Genomic DNA, 15,147 nt, shown 5'->3' on the forward strand with positions numbered 1-15,147 from the left:
CTATTGCCACTGCAGCTGGTGCTGGCCTGATTCCACAAGGCAGGTTGTCTGATCAGAGTCAGAGAAGCTGAAGAACAGGTGGTGGGAGCTGGAGGTGCTGCAGGCCCATTGCTGCCCCAGGAGTTGCACCTCCTGGCCCAGGGTTCACAAACAGAAATGAAGGCTACCTGGCAGGAGGGAGGAGGTCCAGGCTCCGCCGCTGTCGCAGGAGCAGCACACCGCAGTCCAGGATTTGGAAAAGCTGAAGGAGGAGAGAAGATAGGAGCACAGGGATTGTGGGACTAGTGCTGCCACTACACGAAGTGTATAAGCTGCAACAGCTTCTTGTGCTTCTAAGCAAAAAACATATATGGGTGCTACTTCACTTCTGCCTTCCTAATTTCCCACAAAATGCCTCTTTTAGCCCTGGCCAACCCAGAACTGCGCAGGGATGGGAATTCTGGGAATTGAATTTCAGCTTAGCTAAGTTGACACAATACGAATCAACAATAGTCCACCCCCTGCCACCCATATGTACCTCTTTTAGCCATACTTAACTTCCAAATAAAGACGATAGCAAAATCATACCTCACATGTGACATACACAACTGTCTCTTGTACAACCAGAAATAGGCTAACCCTCCCCAAAAGCAGATACAAAGTTCCTCTATCCGTTCTTGGGTGATATTCACTCATTTTCTGGCTGAGTCACATTTCGTTTTGATATTTTTTTTATCTTAAGTACTGAGATACAAGGTTAACTACTATTAACATCTGTTATATAGAAGGATATGGGAGAAGGAAAGAGAAAGAGAGTGACTAATACATACACAAATATAGTCATATCAAAGTAAGGAATAAATACTTATAACTATCACAGTTCTCTGTGATATCACTGTAAACTGGTTGTATGGCGATAGCTGGTACTTATAACTACCTTCTTCCACTACCTATTCCTTATTCTCTTTGCCTTCAACTAGCTCCTTGGCTGGCCATGATTCCTTGCCTGATAGGGTGACCTAAATCTTCATCCCTGAAGGCACTGAGCATTTAGCAGTCCTGTCTGTTTTAGGTTGTTGTAATTTTCCACTGATTTTAATCACAGGACCTGAGAGTGCTAAGAGGCACCTCAGGGGATCTTCTGCATTCCAGTTATATTCTTTCTTACCACCATCATATATTAATAATAACCCAATTTCTCCTTCACAGGATCAACTACCCCCTTTTTTGCCTGTTGGTTCAATAGTACATGGAGTCCAAATTGGTCAAACGGTAGTCTCAACTTCCAGTTTAATGGAACTATTGCTGCATCACCTGGTGGAAGCATTCCTCTATTGGAAACTAAGACTCCTGGAACAGCAGAGCCCAAAGCTGCAGGAATGAAAAGCAGACATTTCATTGGTGGCTTAGTAAGTAGGGACAATAGTGACAGAAAATTTTCCCATTTCCCTCCCTTGTGTAAGGCTGGTGGCAGGTACCCCTCCCTTCCCTAATGAAAAAAGAGGAAGCCCCTCCTATTCCTGAATACCCACCCTAAAGCTGAAACAAAGAAATTCCTCACTCCTCGCATGGACTTCTCCTGGCGAGGTCCTAAGAACCTATATAAACCCACTCAGACTTCTGGGCGATGCGGCCTCTCTGGTACCACTCCGTGGGTCCCATGAGGCTCGCTCGGGTCCCTCTCTCAGGGACTCATTACCCCCACCGGGAGCGCTCCAATAAATCCTCTTTACTTATCCCTTTCAACTTTGCTCATCTTTCTTTCTCTGGTGCCGGCTACTTCAAAGAAACCTTACACCTTGGTCCCCAGACCCTTGAATCCTACCTATAGGGTAAATGGGACCATATATTGATCACTAACTTCGAGTATACACTGTATTTTGGAAGACATTACTCTAGCCCCACAAGATGTTGCCATTATGGGTGAGTCTTCAAAGGGCCATTCCACTGTTTGATGCACCTAGTGTATGATAAGACCAGTGAGTCCCATGAACATGAGCCTAATACCAATACTTCACTTGCTATAAAACGAGTTCTTTGATCAAAAGTAATGTTGTATGGATTCATGATAGAATTAGGCATTTTGGAGTTCACAGTTGTTTTGGCAAAAGCATTGAAAGGAGGGAAAGTAAACCATATTCAAACTGAATGTCTATTCCAGTGAGAACAAAACTCTGGTCCTCCCACAATGAAACTGGTCCTGTGTAATCAGCTGCCACTGGGTAGCTGGCTGATTGTCCCCCGGGAAATGATGCCACACTAGAGGCTCAGTATTTGTCTCTATTCTTAGTAGGCTGGGCGCTCAGCAGTGACTATAAAAAGATGTGCCTTAGTGCACAAAAGTCAACATTGTGGAGCTTGTGAAAAACATCAATCTCTCTCACCATGGCCACCTTGTTTACAAGCCATTGAGCAAGGGCAGGGCTGCCTGGGGGGAAGAGGCTATCATTCCTGCACAGAATGAGTCATCTTGCCCATTTGCTGATTAAATCCTCATCTGCTGAGGTTGCTCTTCAGGGAGCATTCACATGGAACAAAAATATTTTCACATTTTCTGCCAATTTGATAGCACATTTTCTGCTGTCTTTTCCCTAGACCTTCTTGTCACTGATCTTCCAACTGTGTTTCCTCCAACTTCCCTGACCATCCAACTAAACCATTAGCAACTGCACGTGAAGCAGTACAAATTTGAGCCTCTAGCTGTCTCTCCTTCCAGAGAAAATGAACAACTAGATGCACTGCTCAAAGTTCTGCCCCTGGGAAGTTTTTCCTTCACTATTGTCTATCGGAGTCATCCTAGAGTGGCTGTAGTGCTACAGCTGTCCACTTTTGGGTCGTGTCAGCATATTGTACAGAGTCATGTGGAAACTATACTTCCTCAGTCAGCTGGTCATAAGGTACTTCTCATGAGGCCACTGGTGCATGCTGAGAAGGAAGAGACAATGTAGCAGAAGAATAGGCCCTGGTATCAGGACTGTTCATTTGGGTGACAATCTTCTGTGGCATGCATGAAAAAATCTAAAAGTATTCACTAAAATAACAGAAATAGAGTATATGATTTCCAAATCAGTAAAGAAGGAAAATAAAATAAGGAAAGATGATCCTAAACAAATTCAAAAGAAGGCAAGAAAGGAGGAAAAAAAGAAACAAAATATGAAATAAGATGATATTAATAGAAATAAATCCAAATATACTAGTAATCAAAATAAATGTAAATAGATTAAACTCAGCAATTTAGTCAGTATTTGTAAAATTAGATTGAAAAAAACAACACATAAGGACGTAGAAAAACTAAAGGTAAATGATTGGAAAAGGTATGTAAGACAAATACTATCCAAAAGTAAGCCAGAATGACTCTATTCATATTTTAATATCAGACAGAATTATCAAGACAAATAATTATTCGAGATAAAGAGGATCTCTATATAATGATAAAATGTTTAATCACTTGGAGGATATTAACATTCTAAACTTGAATACACCTCATAAAACAGCCTTGAAATATATAAAGCAAAAATTAAAAGAATTACAAAGAGAAAGTGATAGATCTACCATTACAATGGGAGATTTCAACACATCTCGGTGAATGATAACACATTTGTAAAAATATAATAGACTTTAGCCACACAATTACATTAGATTTAAGGAGACTATGTGGAATTCTATACACAATAATTGGAAGATAAACATTCTTTGAATGTATACATGAGATATTACAAAATTAGCTACATATAGACTACAAAACAAGTCTCAAAGCTTAGTAGCAATTAGACTGTGTTCTCTGAATATTTTATTATTATTAACAAACACTTACATGGTGTTTATTATGTACCAGCACTGTTCTAAGCATTTCATCATTATTACCTTAATTAATCGTCATAACAACACTATAGAATAGGAACTAGTATCATCTCACTTTAAAGTTGAAGAAACTATGGCAAAGAGCTTAAATAACTTAAGCCCAAAATTATACAACTTGTAAAATGGTAGATCTAGGCTTCAAACTGAGGGAGTCTAGCTTTAAAGTTCATACTCTTTTATTTTATTTTATTTTAAATTTATCTATTTATTTTAGAGACAAGGTCTAGCTCTTGCTCGGGCTGGTCTCAAACTCCTGACCTCAAGCAATCCTCCCACCTCAGCCTCCCAGAGTGCTAGGATTACAGGCCTGAGCCACCGCGCCCGGCCTAAAGTTCATACTCTTAACCACTTTGTTCTGCTGCCTCTCTAATCACAATACAATTAAACTAGAAACCAATAACAAAAGCATAACCATCTTCTTCCATGTTTGTAGATGAAAAAGTATATTTCTACTTTTTATTTTCACCCCCATCTGAAAAAGTATATTTCTAAATAATTCATAGGTCAAAGAAAAAACAAAAATTGAATTTAAAAAATTCCTAGAACTGAACCTAGTACATATGAAAACTTGTGGAAGATAAATATTTCAAAGGAAAGCATAGCTCTAAATAAATATACAAGGAAAGAAGAAAGGGTGCATGAAATTCTAGGAAGTTTGAAAGTAAGGTATAAGAACAGAAAACAGACCAGTGGTGACCTGGGGGTGACAAGTGGGGTAGGGACAAGCAGGAGGGAGGGATTACAGAGAGACGCAGAACATTTTGGAGGATGACGGATGTGTTCATTATTGCCTGTGCTGATGGTTTCACAGGCGTATACATATGTCAACATTTATGAAATTGTACTCTTTAAACAATTTATTTTATGTTAATTATACCTCAATTAAGTTGTTTTAAAAATGTGCCCATGGTTTTTTTTAATGCTTTAAACTATTTTTTAAACATTATATGAGTGTAAAGATGAAATGTGAAAGTCCTGCATTCCCCACCTACAACTACCAAGATCTTTGAAGTCTTCTGGGAGGGCCTTCCCCAGGAGATCCATGTTCCTGTCCTTGAAGAGGTAATAACTGTTCTGAATTTTGTATTTATCATTCCCTTACTTTTTGTTTTAGTTTTACTGCATATGCATACATTTTTAAACACCATATTGTTAAAATATATATACTTTTAGAATATATGCACACATATATTATGTAGTATCATACTATACATATTTTGCAATTTGTTTTTATAATCCAACATTAAGCTTTTGAGATTTAACCATATTGCCATGTAAACTGAAGTTAATTCCATTTCATTGCTGCATATTATTCCATTTACGTCATTACCTGCAGTAATCCTGTAGCCACTGGCCTCATGATGATTTCAGGGGTGGAAGAAATTACAATAATTGTAAAGACTGAGTAATGTTCAATTCCTCATTCTGAAATTAGCTTATTTTTTTTGCTTGCTCCTGTCTGTCTCTTCCACTAGCACGGAGGCCGTGCGAGGACCAACCCCTAAGTGCCCAGGAAGGCAAAGTCCCAGCCACCATCATCGCTCAGTGAAAGTAAAGCAACAGCCTCCTAACCCGCCCCACTGTTTCTGCGCTTGCCCTTTGTATTAGTTTGCTAAGGCCGCCATAATGAAGCACCACGGACTGTGGGGCTTAAAACCAAAGCAATTGATTGTCTCATAGTTCTGGAGGCTAGAAGTCTGAAATCAAAGTGTGGCAGAGCCATGATCTCTCTGAAAGTCCAGGGGAGAATCCATCCTCACCTCTTCCCGCTTCTGGTGGTTTGCTGGCAGGGAACATCCCTGGTGTGCCCTGACTTGCAGGTGCAACACTCAATCTCTGCATTGGTTGTCACATGGCATTCTGCCCTCAGACTTTTTAATTTTTGCCATCTGTTGCGTGTGAAATGGTAACATTATGATGTTAAGTTCATTTGCTTTCCCATAATTACAGATGAGGTTGGGTATCTTTTTACAGGTATATGGGCTGTTTGTATTTTCTCTTCTATAAAATGCCAATTTGTGTCTTTTGTCCATTTTTCTAGTAGACTGTTTCTCCTTTATTCATATCTAAATTTGTTTTGTATATTCTCCATTCTTTGGTCAGTTATATGTGTTGCAAAGATATTCTCCCAGTATTTGACTTGACTTTTCACATTTAGTGCCCTTTGATGAATAGTTTTACTTTTTTAATCTTTTTCTTCTTAGTTATAATCTTTAGGGTCTTCTTTTAAGAAATCCTTACTTACCCAAAGTTCGAAATTTCTAAAAATGCAGAGAAACTTGATCACTCATACTTTGCTGGTAGGAAAGTAAAATGATACAGCCACTCTAGAAAAGAGTGTTATAGTTTCTTAAAAAACTAAACATGCAATTACCATACAATCCAGCAATTGCACTTCTAGGCATTTATTCCTTAAGACTTGTGTTCACACAAAAACCTGTGTACAAATGTCTATAGCAGTTTTACAGATAATAGCTAAAAACTATAAACAGCCCAGCTGTCCTTCAACAGGTGAATGGTTAAACTATGGTACATCCATACCATGGAACATTTCTCATCAATAAAAAGAAATAGACTATTGATACATGCAACAACCTGAATGGATCTCCAGAGAACTACACTGAGTGAAAAAGCCAATCCCAAAAGGTTACATCCATATGGTTTGATTTATACAACATTTTTGAAATGGCAAATTTATAGAAATGGAGAACACATTAATGGTTGCTGGAGTTTGGAGGGTGGGGAGAAAGGTGGGTGTGGCTATAAAAGTGTGACATAAAGGATCTTGATGTTGATATCTGTATTTTGGCTGTATAAACATCAATATCCTGATAGTGATGTTGCACCACAGGCCAGCTCAAAGGTCTTCAGTGAAGTGAGTGTGAATCAGACCACCTGGGTGCTTTTAAACACACACACAAACACACCCCATGTGTTTGTGTGCAGATATTTTCAAAAAGCTCATCAAATGATCTTTTGCTAACACACCCTGCTTGATGGCCCCAGGGCAGTAGGCTTTCAGAGACATTAGATAAGGAAGGGTAAGTAGGAGAGTTCTATCTTAGGAGAATGGCAAAATAAAGGATTCCACTGGGGAGAAACTGGATAAAGGACACCTTACCAAGAGGCTTTTTGCAATAACATGAACAAGGAATGACGCAGATCTGTGCTATGGTGCTAGCTGTGGGGATCTGTTAGGTTTACGTATTAAAAATGGAGCTCAACTTCTCAACTGAGTTTCATAACTCAATATTGATGATAATTCCTAATGTCCACAGTAAAGCATATGTTTCTAGGTCTGCAAGAAAATTATTGCATGTTCTTGCCTTCTAAAATTTGTAGGAGTCCCCTACTACAAGGGGACCACAAGAGAGTATAACCATTCCTTTCCCAGTGGTCCATGCACTCTCCCTGAGGTACAGTTAGTTCCACAAGGACATGATAAGGCTGTTATTAATGGCTTCACCTGCCCCATCCCTCAGGTTCCCCTCCAGAAGGTACTTAGAACATAGATTTAAAACTGCTCATCTAGACAGGCCTGCCAAATAGGTGCTTCTCCCCTAGTCTTGGCCCAACTTCCTGCCTGCTTGGAGCCCAGAGGGCATACCTGGGCAGGGACAGCGCAGGACACTCTGCTGTGACCTCTCTGGCCACAAGCTCACTAAGGAGTGGTCACCTGACACAGCCAGTATTCAAAACCAGGAACCAAGGTGTGGTCTGAGCTCCTTTAAACTCAAGGGTTTGGGGGCTCCTAGTAGGTCCCCAGAGAAGGGTCCAGAAAGGAGAATGGAAGTGGGGTGGTCTGCAAGGCGGGGAGTCCTCCTCTGCCTCACTGTCAGCCTTCTGCTTCAAGGTAAGAGGGGGCAAGAACAGGGGAGATGGGAACACTGTTCTGAGCAACATTCAGAAAAACTTATTCTCCAAAACTGCATAACATCCAGAACCGATGGGTTAAAATTCTCTGTAGTATCGATGTTTTGGCTTTCCTTTAGGGGCAGATGGAAAACCCTTTTGACTGGTCAGTACGCACAGCCCCCCTCTCATTTGCCTTCAAAGACGTCTACCAAATTGTCTGTCCTTCCTTTTTGCCACCTGTCCATTTCCACCCTTATATATAATATCCAACTTTTCCTTTTTTACCAAGATATGGTAACTATGAACAGGGTAGCTTGGGGATTGTTGACAATAAGCTAACTCTTCTCCTATGTCACTTGGGAAGATCTTGTGCTGGAGGGAAAAAACAACATTTGCTTCCCCTGGGGTATGTTTCTCTCTGGTTTGGGAGTGACCCCTGTGAGTCAGTTGGCATGGAAATGCAGTGGAAGAGGCCTGGGAGAGGACTTGCTGAGCTACAGTTACGGGGACAATCTGTTACATGGTCGTCAGGAGTGAGGTAGACGGCAGGGCTTTTATGTTTCGTTGTATGGCTCCGCCAACCCCACGGTGAGTGATCCGGGGGAGCTTCTCGAGATGGTGATGATGCAAATGGCTCCCACAGACCTCAGAGGAAGTCACTGAATTTGGGAAGGGTACAGATCACAGCACGTGGTAAGTTGTCAACAAATGCACATTATATACAACATCCCTTAAGTCCTCACATATTTTATGTCACATTCATGTTTACTTCTCTCTAAATTTTCCTTTCAGGAAACAGAAAAACCTGCAAGTGAGAAGGAAAAATTAAGAAAAAAACATTTTAGGGGAAATTTTGGTCAGCAACTATGAGGAAGAATCGTGATAGAGCTAGAGAGAAGAAAGTATGGTCAAAGGCCAAAACTTTAGGGCTGTATAAAAGGAATAAGATTCACTGGAAGGGCTGTTTGCATACGAATTTGGATAATCTTATGTGGGAGCAAAAACACAGGAAGAAAGATCTGAGCTCTGACTCAGCTCACCACATCACCTTCCACCATTTGCCTACTGGCCGGGCCCATTCTCCCCGCCCTGGCAGGAAGGAAATCTTGGCCCAGGCAGGAGAGGTTTACATGCCTCTCCCAGTGTCCACGTTTTCCTTCTCTGCAGAGAGGTTCTCAGGCCCCAGCCCTGGTACCTCTCTCCCGTAGGAAACACAGAAGCCCTGTTCCCATCTCACAAGGCATCTGCTCTCTACAGGAAGGGCAAACACCACTTTCACCATCAATTGCTCAGGCTTTCACCGGCATGGGGTGGACCCTGCTGCCTTCCAGGCCGTATTTAACCAGAAGGCCTTCCGTCCAGTCACCAACTACAGCATCCCCACTCACGTCAACATCTCCTTCACCTTGTCTGCCATCCTGGAAGTAGTAAGTTCTGACTCCTACATTCTTTCCATAGGCTTCTAAAAAGGAACAAGGACTCTTGACATTGTCAATTCAACATTGCCCTGGTCCCATGATGAGCAATGAGTCCCCTGAATGGATTTTGTATGAGTCAGATGTCCTCCTATGGAGTCGGGAAGCATGCACAGGAATTCTGCAGTAACATTCTCCCGGGAACATGAGTCCTGCCCTTGTGGAAATATTCTACAAAAAATGCATTCCTAGGCCAGGCGCGGTGGCTCACGCCTGTAATCCTAGCCCTCTGGGAGGCCGAGGCGGGTGGATCACTCAAGGTCAGGAGTTCGAGACCAGCCTGAGCGAGACCCCGTCTCTACTAAAAATAGAAATAAAAATTATCTGGACAACTAAAAATATATATATAAAAAATTAGCCGGGCATGGTGGCACATGCCTGTAGTCCCAGCTACTGGGGAGGCTGAGGCAGTAGGATCGCTTCAGCCCAGGAGTTTGAGGTTGCTGTGAGCTAGGCTGACGCCATGGCACTCTAGCCCGGGCAACAAAGTGAGACTCTGTCTCAAAAAAAAAAAAAAAAAAATGCATTCCCAGTGGATCCCCATACTGTTTCTGCACCTATATTTTCCATGCAACCTCCATTTTCTAACCTTTCTTTTGTGACTTGTGATTGAAAAGGTAAACTGTCTCTTGAGACCACTTAGAAAACAACGGCAGGAGGTAGACTAGGTCCTGATTTCATGCCTTTAATGATCCTGGATGGGATTTTTTTTTTTTATAGAATGCACAGCTTCAGCTGCTGACATCATTTCTATGGTTCAATATGGTATGTGAGATTTGGCTTCTTCCTTCTCTCTGTCTCCTTCCCTTTCTTTCTGGCTTTGCTTGCAAAAATTACATTCATTGAAATTAACAGTGCTTGAGGGAATAGATAAATCCAACCAGAATGGGGCCAGTGTTGGTGACAAATAGCTTCCTAGGCTGCCAATCAACTTTGAAAGACACAGATGGAAAGCACAGGGAGAAGGAGGGCATCCAGGTGGAAGCCCCTAAGTGAGCTTCAGGGCCCAAATGTAACCAGCGTCCAGCTGAAGGTTTCCCTTCAGTGGAAAGTAAAGGCCAAGAAGACTTTGCTAGCTAGAGAAGGGGAAACATCACCAGACAGAGAAGAGAAATCAGAATTTAAAAGGAAATGAGATCAAAAAAGCAACATGCATAACAATGTACTTAGTCTCATTCTGTGTAATTAAAAATGAATGCTGGAATGTGCATTAATTTCTTTTTCTGGAATGATACACAAGAAACTGTTAATAATGAGACTGAGGTTAGATAGGGACTGAATTGAGGTGAATCCAGCATGGAAAACATTGCTTTTTATATTATACCTTTCTGGAATGGCTGATGTTTTATCATATGCTCATAGTACACATATTTAGAAAAAAAAAAACACATACATTTATTTACTTATTTATTTATGAAGGAATGAAAGGGCAGGAGATGCTGACCTAAACTAGCTCCAGGCTTCAGCCATAACTCGTCCCTCTGTGCCGTGTGCTCTAGATCTGGGATAACCCTTTCATCAGCTGGGACCCGGAAGAATGTGGTAATGTCAATAAACTCACTGTGACAACCGAGAACCTGTGGCTGCCAGACATCTTCATCATGGAATCGTGGGTATCAGGGCTGGGAAAGCTGGAAGGAAGCCCTGTCTGCAAGGGACAGGCCAGGGCAGTGCAGGGCAAACCCATACGGCGGGGCCACTAAACACTTACTTCAGAGAGAAGCAAGATCACAGCTGATCAACTTCTTCCCTAGAAATGAGAAAATGGTCAGCAGAAAAGATGGCAGAATGACCTTAATGAGCCCTGTCTTACAAAAGAAAACTAACCTGATGTGAACCCCAGGGCACACGCCTCTTTCCCCTTTTGCCACTTAGCATGAATGTGGATCAGACCCCAGAAGGCCTCTCTGCATATGTGACTAATGACGGTCACGTTGTGTATAGCAAGCCAATGCGGGTGACGAGCATCTGTAATCTGGACATCTTCTACTTCCCTTTTGACCAGCAGAACTGCACACTCACCTTTAGCTCTTTCCTCTACACAGGTAAGTTGCAGTAGAGGTTCTGGGATGGGGTAAATGAGATCGACTGGTGGGGCAGCAAAGAAGCACACGGAGGCAAACTCGTTTTTTTAAAATACATAAGCAGGGACAGGGGATATTTGCTGATTGGGGACATGTGGATGATTGGTGGGGGTGTTGAACTTGGAAGGGGGTGAAACTTCCTGAGAAAGCCCAGAATAGAAAGGAGGCAATTGATAGGCCAGGCTGGTGGCTCATGCCTAGAATCCTAGCACTCTGGGAGGCTGAGGGGAGGATAATTGAGGTCAGGAGTTCAAGACCAGCCTGAGCAAGAGCAAGACCCCATCTCTACTAAATATAGAAAAACTAGCTGGGCATTCGTGGCACACACCTGTAGTTCCAGCTACTTAGGAGGCTGAGGCAGGAGGATCTCTTGAGCCCAGGAGTTTGAGGTTGCAGTGAGCTGTGATGATGCCACTGCACTCTACCCAAGGCAACAGCGGGAGACTCTGTCTCACAAAAAAAGAAAGAAAGAAAAAGGAAAGGAGGCAACTGGGAGCAAGGAAGTCACTCTTTTGGGCAATCTGGAGAAGGTAGCTAAGGTGATTTGTTAATTCATCACTCTAAGCCCTGTACGGAGTGGGCGCTGGGGAGATGTGTGTTGAGTGTTTGTCTCCCCTGCAGTGGATAGCATGCTGCTGGGCATGGACAAGGAAGTGTGGGAGATGACAGATACTTCACAGGGCATCATCCGCACACAAGGGGAGTGGGAGCTCCTGGGCATCAGCAAGGCCACCCCGAGGATGGTCGTGGGCTCCAGTCTTTTTGACCAGATCATGTTCTATGTGAGTCCACGATTCTGCCATAGCTGTCCCCCACATGCTCCCATCACCACCTCCCGAGCCAGATCCATCTGAATCCCAGAGCCAGAGCCTCTTACTTCTTGCCCCAGACCAGAAAGCCCCAGGGCACCATAACCCTCACAGCCTTCCTCTCTCCCAAGTGTCCGGCAGCATCCGCCTTTTCTGATCCTGCCAGCTTTGGCCTAGGGTTTCATTAGTAAGCATGAGGGAGTCTTGTTAGTTATGTGAAAGCTGCTTCTCCTCCAGCCCCAGAAAGAGCCCTTGCTGGGGTGAGGACACCTAAGAAGGAAGAGGCTAGAACCACCCCTCCGACTCCCTTCAGTCCTAGCTTCACCCAGTTCTCTGCTCTCTCCCCACCAGGTAGCCATCAGGCGCAGGCCCAACCTCTACGTGGTAAACCTCCTGGTGCCCAGTGGTTTTCTCAAGGCCATCGACGCCCTCAGCTTCTACCTACCTGCAGAGAGTGGGAATCGTGCCCCATTCAAGATAACCCTCCTGCTGGGCTACAACGTCTTCCTGCTCATGATGAATGACTTGCTCCCTGCCAGCGGCACCCCCCTCATCAGTATGGCTCCTCCCACTCTCTGGAGAAGCAGAGGCAGCAGAGGACAGGGACCAGCTGCTGCTCTCATTAAGGAGGGAAGGGGCTCTCAGGGAAGACTGGCTTTGGGATAGAGACATAACAAGAACTTAGTTCTGTTTTATTTACAGTTTGCTTTGCCCTCAGGTGTCTACTTTGCCCTGTGCCTGTCACTGATGGTGCTCAGCCTGCTGGAGACCGTCTTCATCACCTACCTGCTGCACCTGGCCACCACCCAGCCCCCACCCATGCCAAGCTGGCTCCACTCCCTGCTGCTGCACTGCACCTGCCCAAGGAAATGCTGCCCCACTGCGCCCCACAAGGGAAATGAGGGCCTGGGTCTCCCCCAGGCCCAGCTGCCTGGTGAGGGAAGTCAGCCCCCCACACTTGCTCTTCCCACACCCCCACTTCTCCGCCCCTGCCTCCCTCTTTGCCTCCCTCTCTGGGTGGGTGACCTTCACAGCCCAGGGCTGAGTCTCTGTCCTTTCCACAGGCCTGAAGGAGCCAGTAGAGTTGGTGGAGAAGTCGCCAGGCCCTGGAGAGGCAGAGGTGGCTGGGGGCTCAGGATGGACAAGGGCCCAGCGGGAGCAGGAGGCCCAGAAGCAGCACAGGGTGGAGCTGTGGGTGCAGTTCAGCCACATGATGGACACCCTGCTCTTCCGCCTCTACCTGCTGTTCATGGCCTCCTCCATCCTCACCATCATTGGCCTCTGGAACACCTAGGTATTGAGTTCTGATCATGCAACAGCACCAGTGTTCAGTTTCCCTCAGCCTCAACTGGCCGTGTCAGACACTGCTCCTCTGCTGCAATCTGCAAGCACAGTCCCAAGTATGCCATGATCCCTGCTCCAGCACCCCCTGTGCTTAAATAGAACCACTGCCAACACTCCCAGAAACGAGAGTATATTTCCAGAATAGGATGAATTCAAAATATACATGTTTATGTTGGAAATATAATCTTTACTGGAAAAGGAAGATTTTATATTAAATGACTACAGATGTTTACCAGAAAAGCAACTCATGTTACTGGTGTGGAAGAAGGGGATTAAACTTCTTTTTTGAAAACAGGCTAACATATATTATTTCCTTTTAACAAATATTTATTGAGCACCTATTATGTATGAGGCTCTGTTCTGGGTGCTGAAGATACAGCAATGAACTAAACTGACAAAAACCTCCACCCTCGTGCAGCGTGGAGCTCACGTGGTGGGGAGGAAGAAGAGACTGACAGTAAAGAAGATAAATAAGTGAAACATAATGTGTGTGCTAAGAGGGAAGGGAGAAGGGACAAGAGGAAAGGGGGGGCTGCAAGCTTAGGTTGTGTGGCAGGACAAGGTTCAGATGCATTATTTCACAACACCCCAGGGAGAGGGTATGTAATTTGCTTGAGGTCATTCAGCTCTTTTTTTAGGAACTTTTTTTTGTAGTTTTTTTCTTAGAGCTAGGCTTCAGATATGCATTTAGCAAATGTTTATCAGGATCAGAGAGTATGTTACTTGCCTAAGGTCATGCAGCTCTTTTTAGGACTTTTTCTCTTTTGTAGTTCTCTTTTATGGCTAAGCTTCAGCTATACAGTGAACAAATGTTTATTGGGCATAGGTGATAGATAGATAGATAGATAGAAGAAAAAATGCCCTTGGCTAAGGGCCTTTGGAGACTTGAGGATGAATCAAACACAAGTTCTGTCTGTCCTCAAAGAGTTTGTAGCCCAGCAGGAGAAAGAAAATATATTAATATATGTTAAACAACTTCAATTAAATGTAGAACATGTTTTTAAAGTTCTGTTGAGTGACATTGAAGAGAAAGTGCTACAACGTTGGTGGCGGGCAGCATGCAGGGGGAGGACACTTTTAGCTGGAGCAAGGATTCTTAATTCTGGCAGCACTTTAGAATCATATGAGGAGCTTTTTAAATAATCCTAATGCCTAGGTCTCACCCCAAACCAATTAAAGCAGAACCTTTGGCACACGCCCAGGCTTTGGTATGTTTGAAAGCTCCCTAGAAATTCTCACATCTGCTTGAAGGCAAGAGTGTTGTGATTTTCACAGAGATTACAGGATTTTAGTAGAATGCCAAATTTGAATCCTGAGGATTTTAGCAGGTTGTCAGAATTGGTCCTTAGTGATATATAAAATTGAAAGGAAAACCTGAAAAAAGGACTTGGATTTGTCAGTCCTTTGGGAGGCCCTAACCCCCCTAGTGGGGACTCTACTGAAACCCTGCTGAGGTCATCAGTAATCTTAGGGTATATGCAAAAGAGCACCGTGTGTATATTAGTTGTATACCTACATTACCCACACTTTCCCAACTAAAATTTGGACATATTGTCAGATTCCTTTTCTGATTTAGAAAATAATTTACATAAACAGCCTTACAAAAATCTACAAATAAAACCACATTCATAGACTTAATGAATTGTCTTTATTTTTTTATTTTTTATTTTTTGAGACAGAGTGTCACTTTGTTGCCCTTGGCTAGAGTGAGTGCCTTGGCGTCAGCCTAGCTCACAGCAA

General features: G+C 43.4%; 1 protein-coding gene across 1 annotated transcript; it reads left to right on the forward strand.

Moving 5' to 3' along the window:
• Positions 1-7,626: 7,626 nt before the first annotated feature.
• Positions 7,627-13,357, forward strand: LOC123641870 (5-hydroxytryptamine receptor 3C-like). The gene is made up of 9 exons (XM_045556806.1): positions 7,627-7,693; positions 8,953-9,122; positions 9,891-9,935; positions 10,670-10,779; positions 11,046-11,215; positions 11,876-12,036; positions 12,415-12,619; positions 12,782-12,997; positions 13,128-13,357. Exons 1-9 carry the CDS (start codon positions 7,627-7,629, stop codon positions 13,355-13,357), a joined length of 1,374 nt encoding a protein of 457 aa, XP_045412762.1.
• Positions 13,358-15,147: the final 1,790 nt, after the last annotated feature.

This window comes from Lemur catta, chromosome 1 (assembly GCF_020740605.2).
Source record: "Lemur catta isolate mLemCat1 chromosome 1, mLemCat1.pri, whole genome shotgun sequence".
Taxonomy (NCBI): Eukaryota; Metazoa; Chordata; class Mammalia; order Primates; family Lemuridae; genus Lemur; species Lemur catta.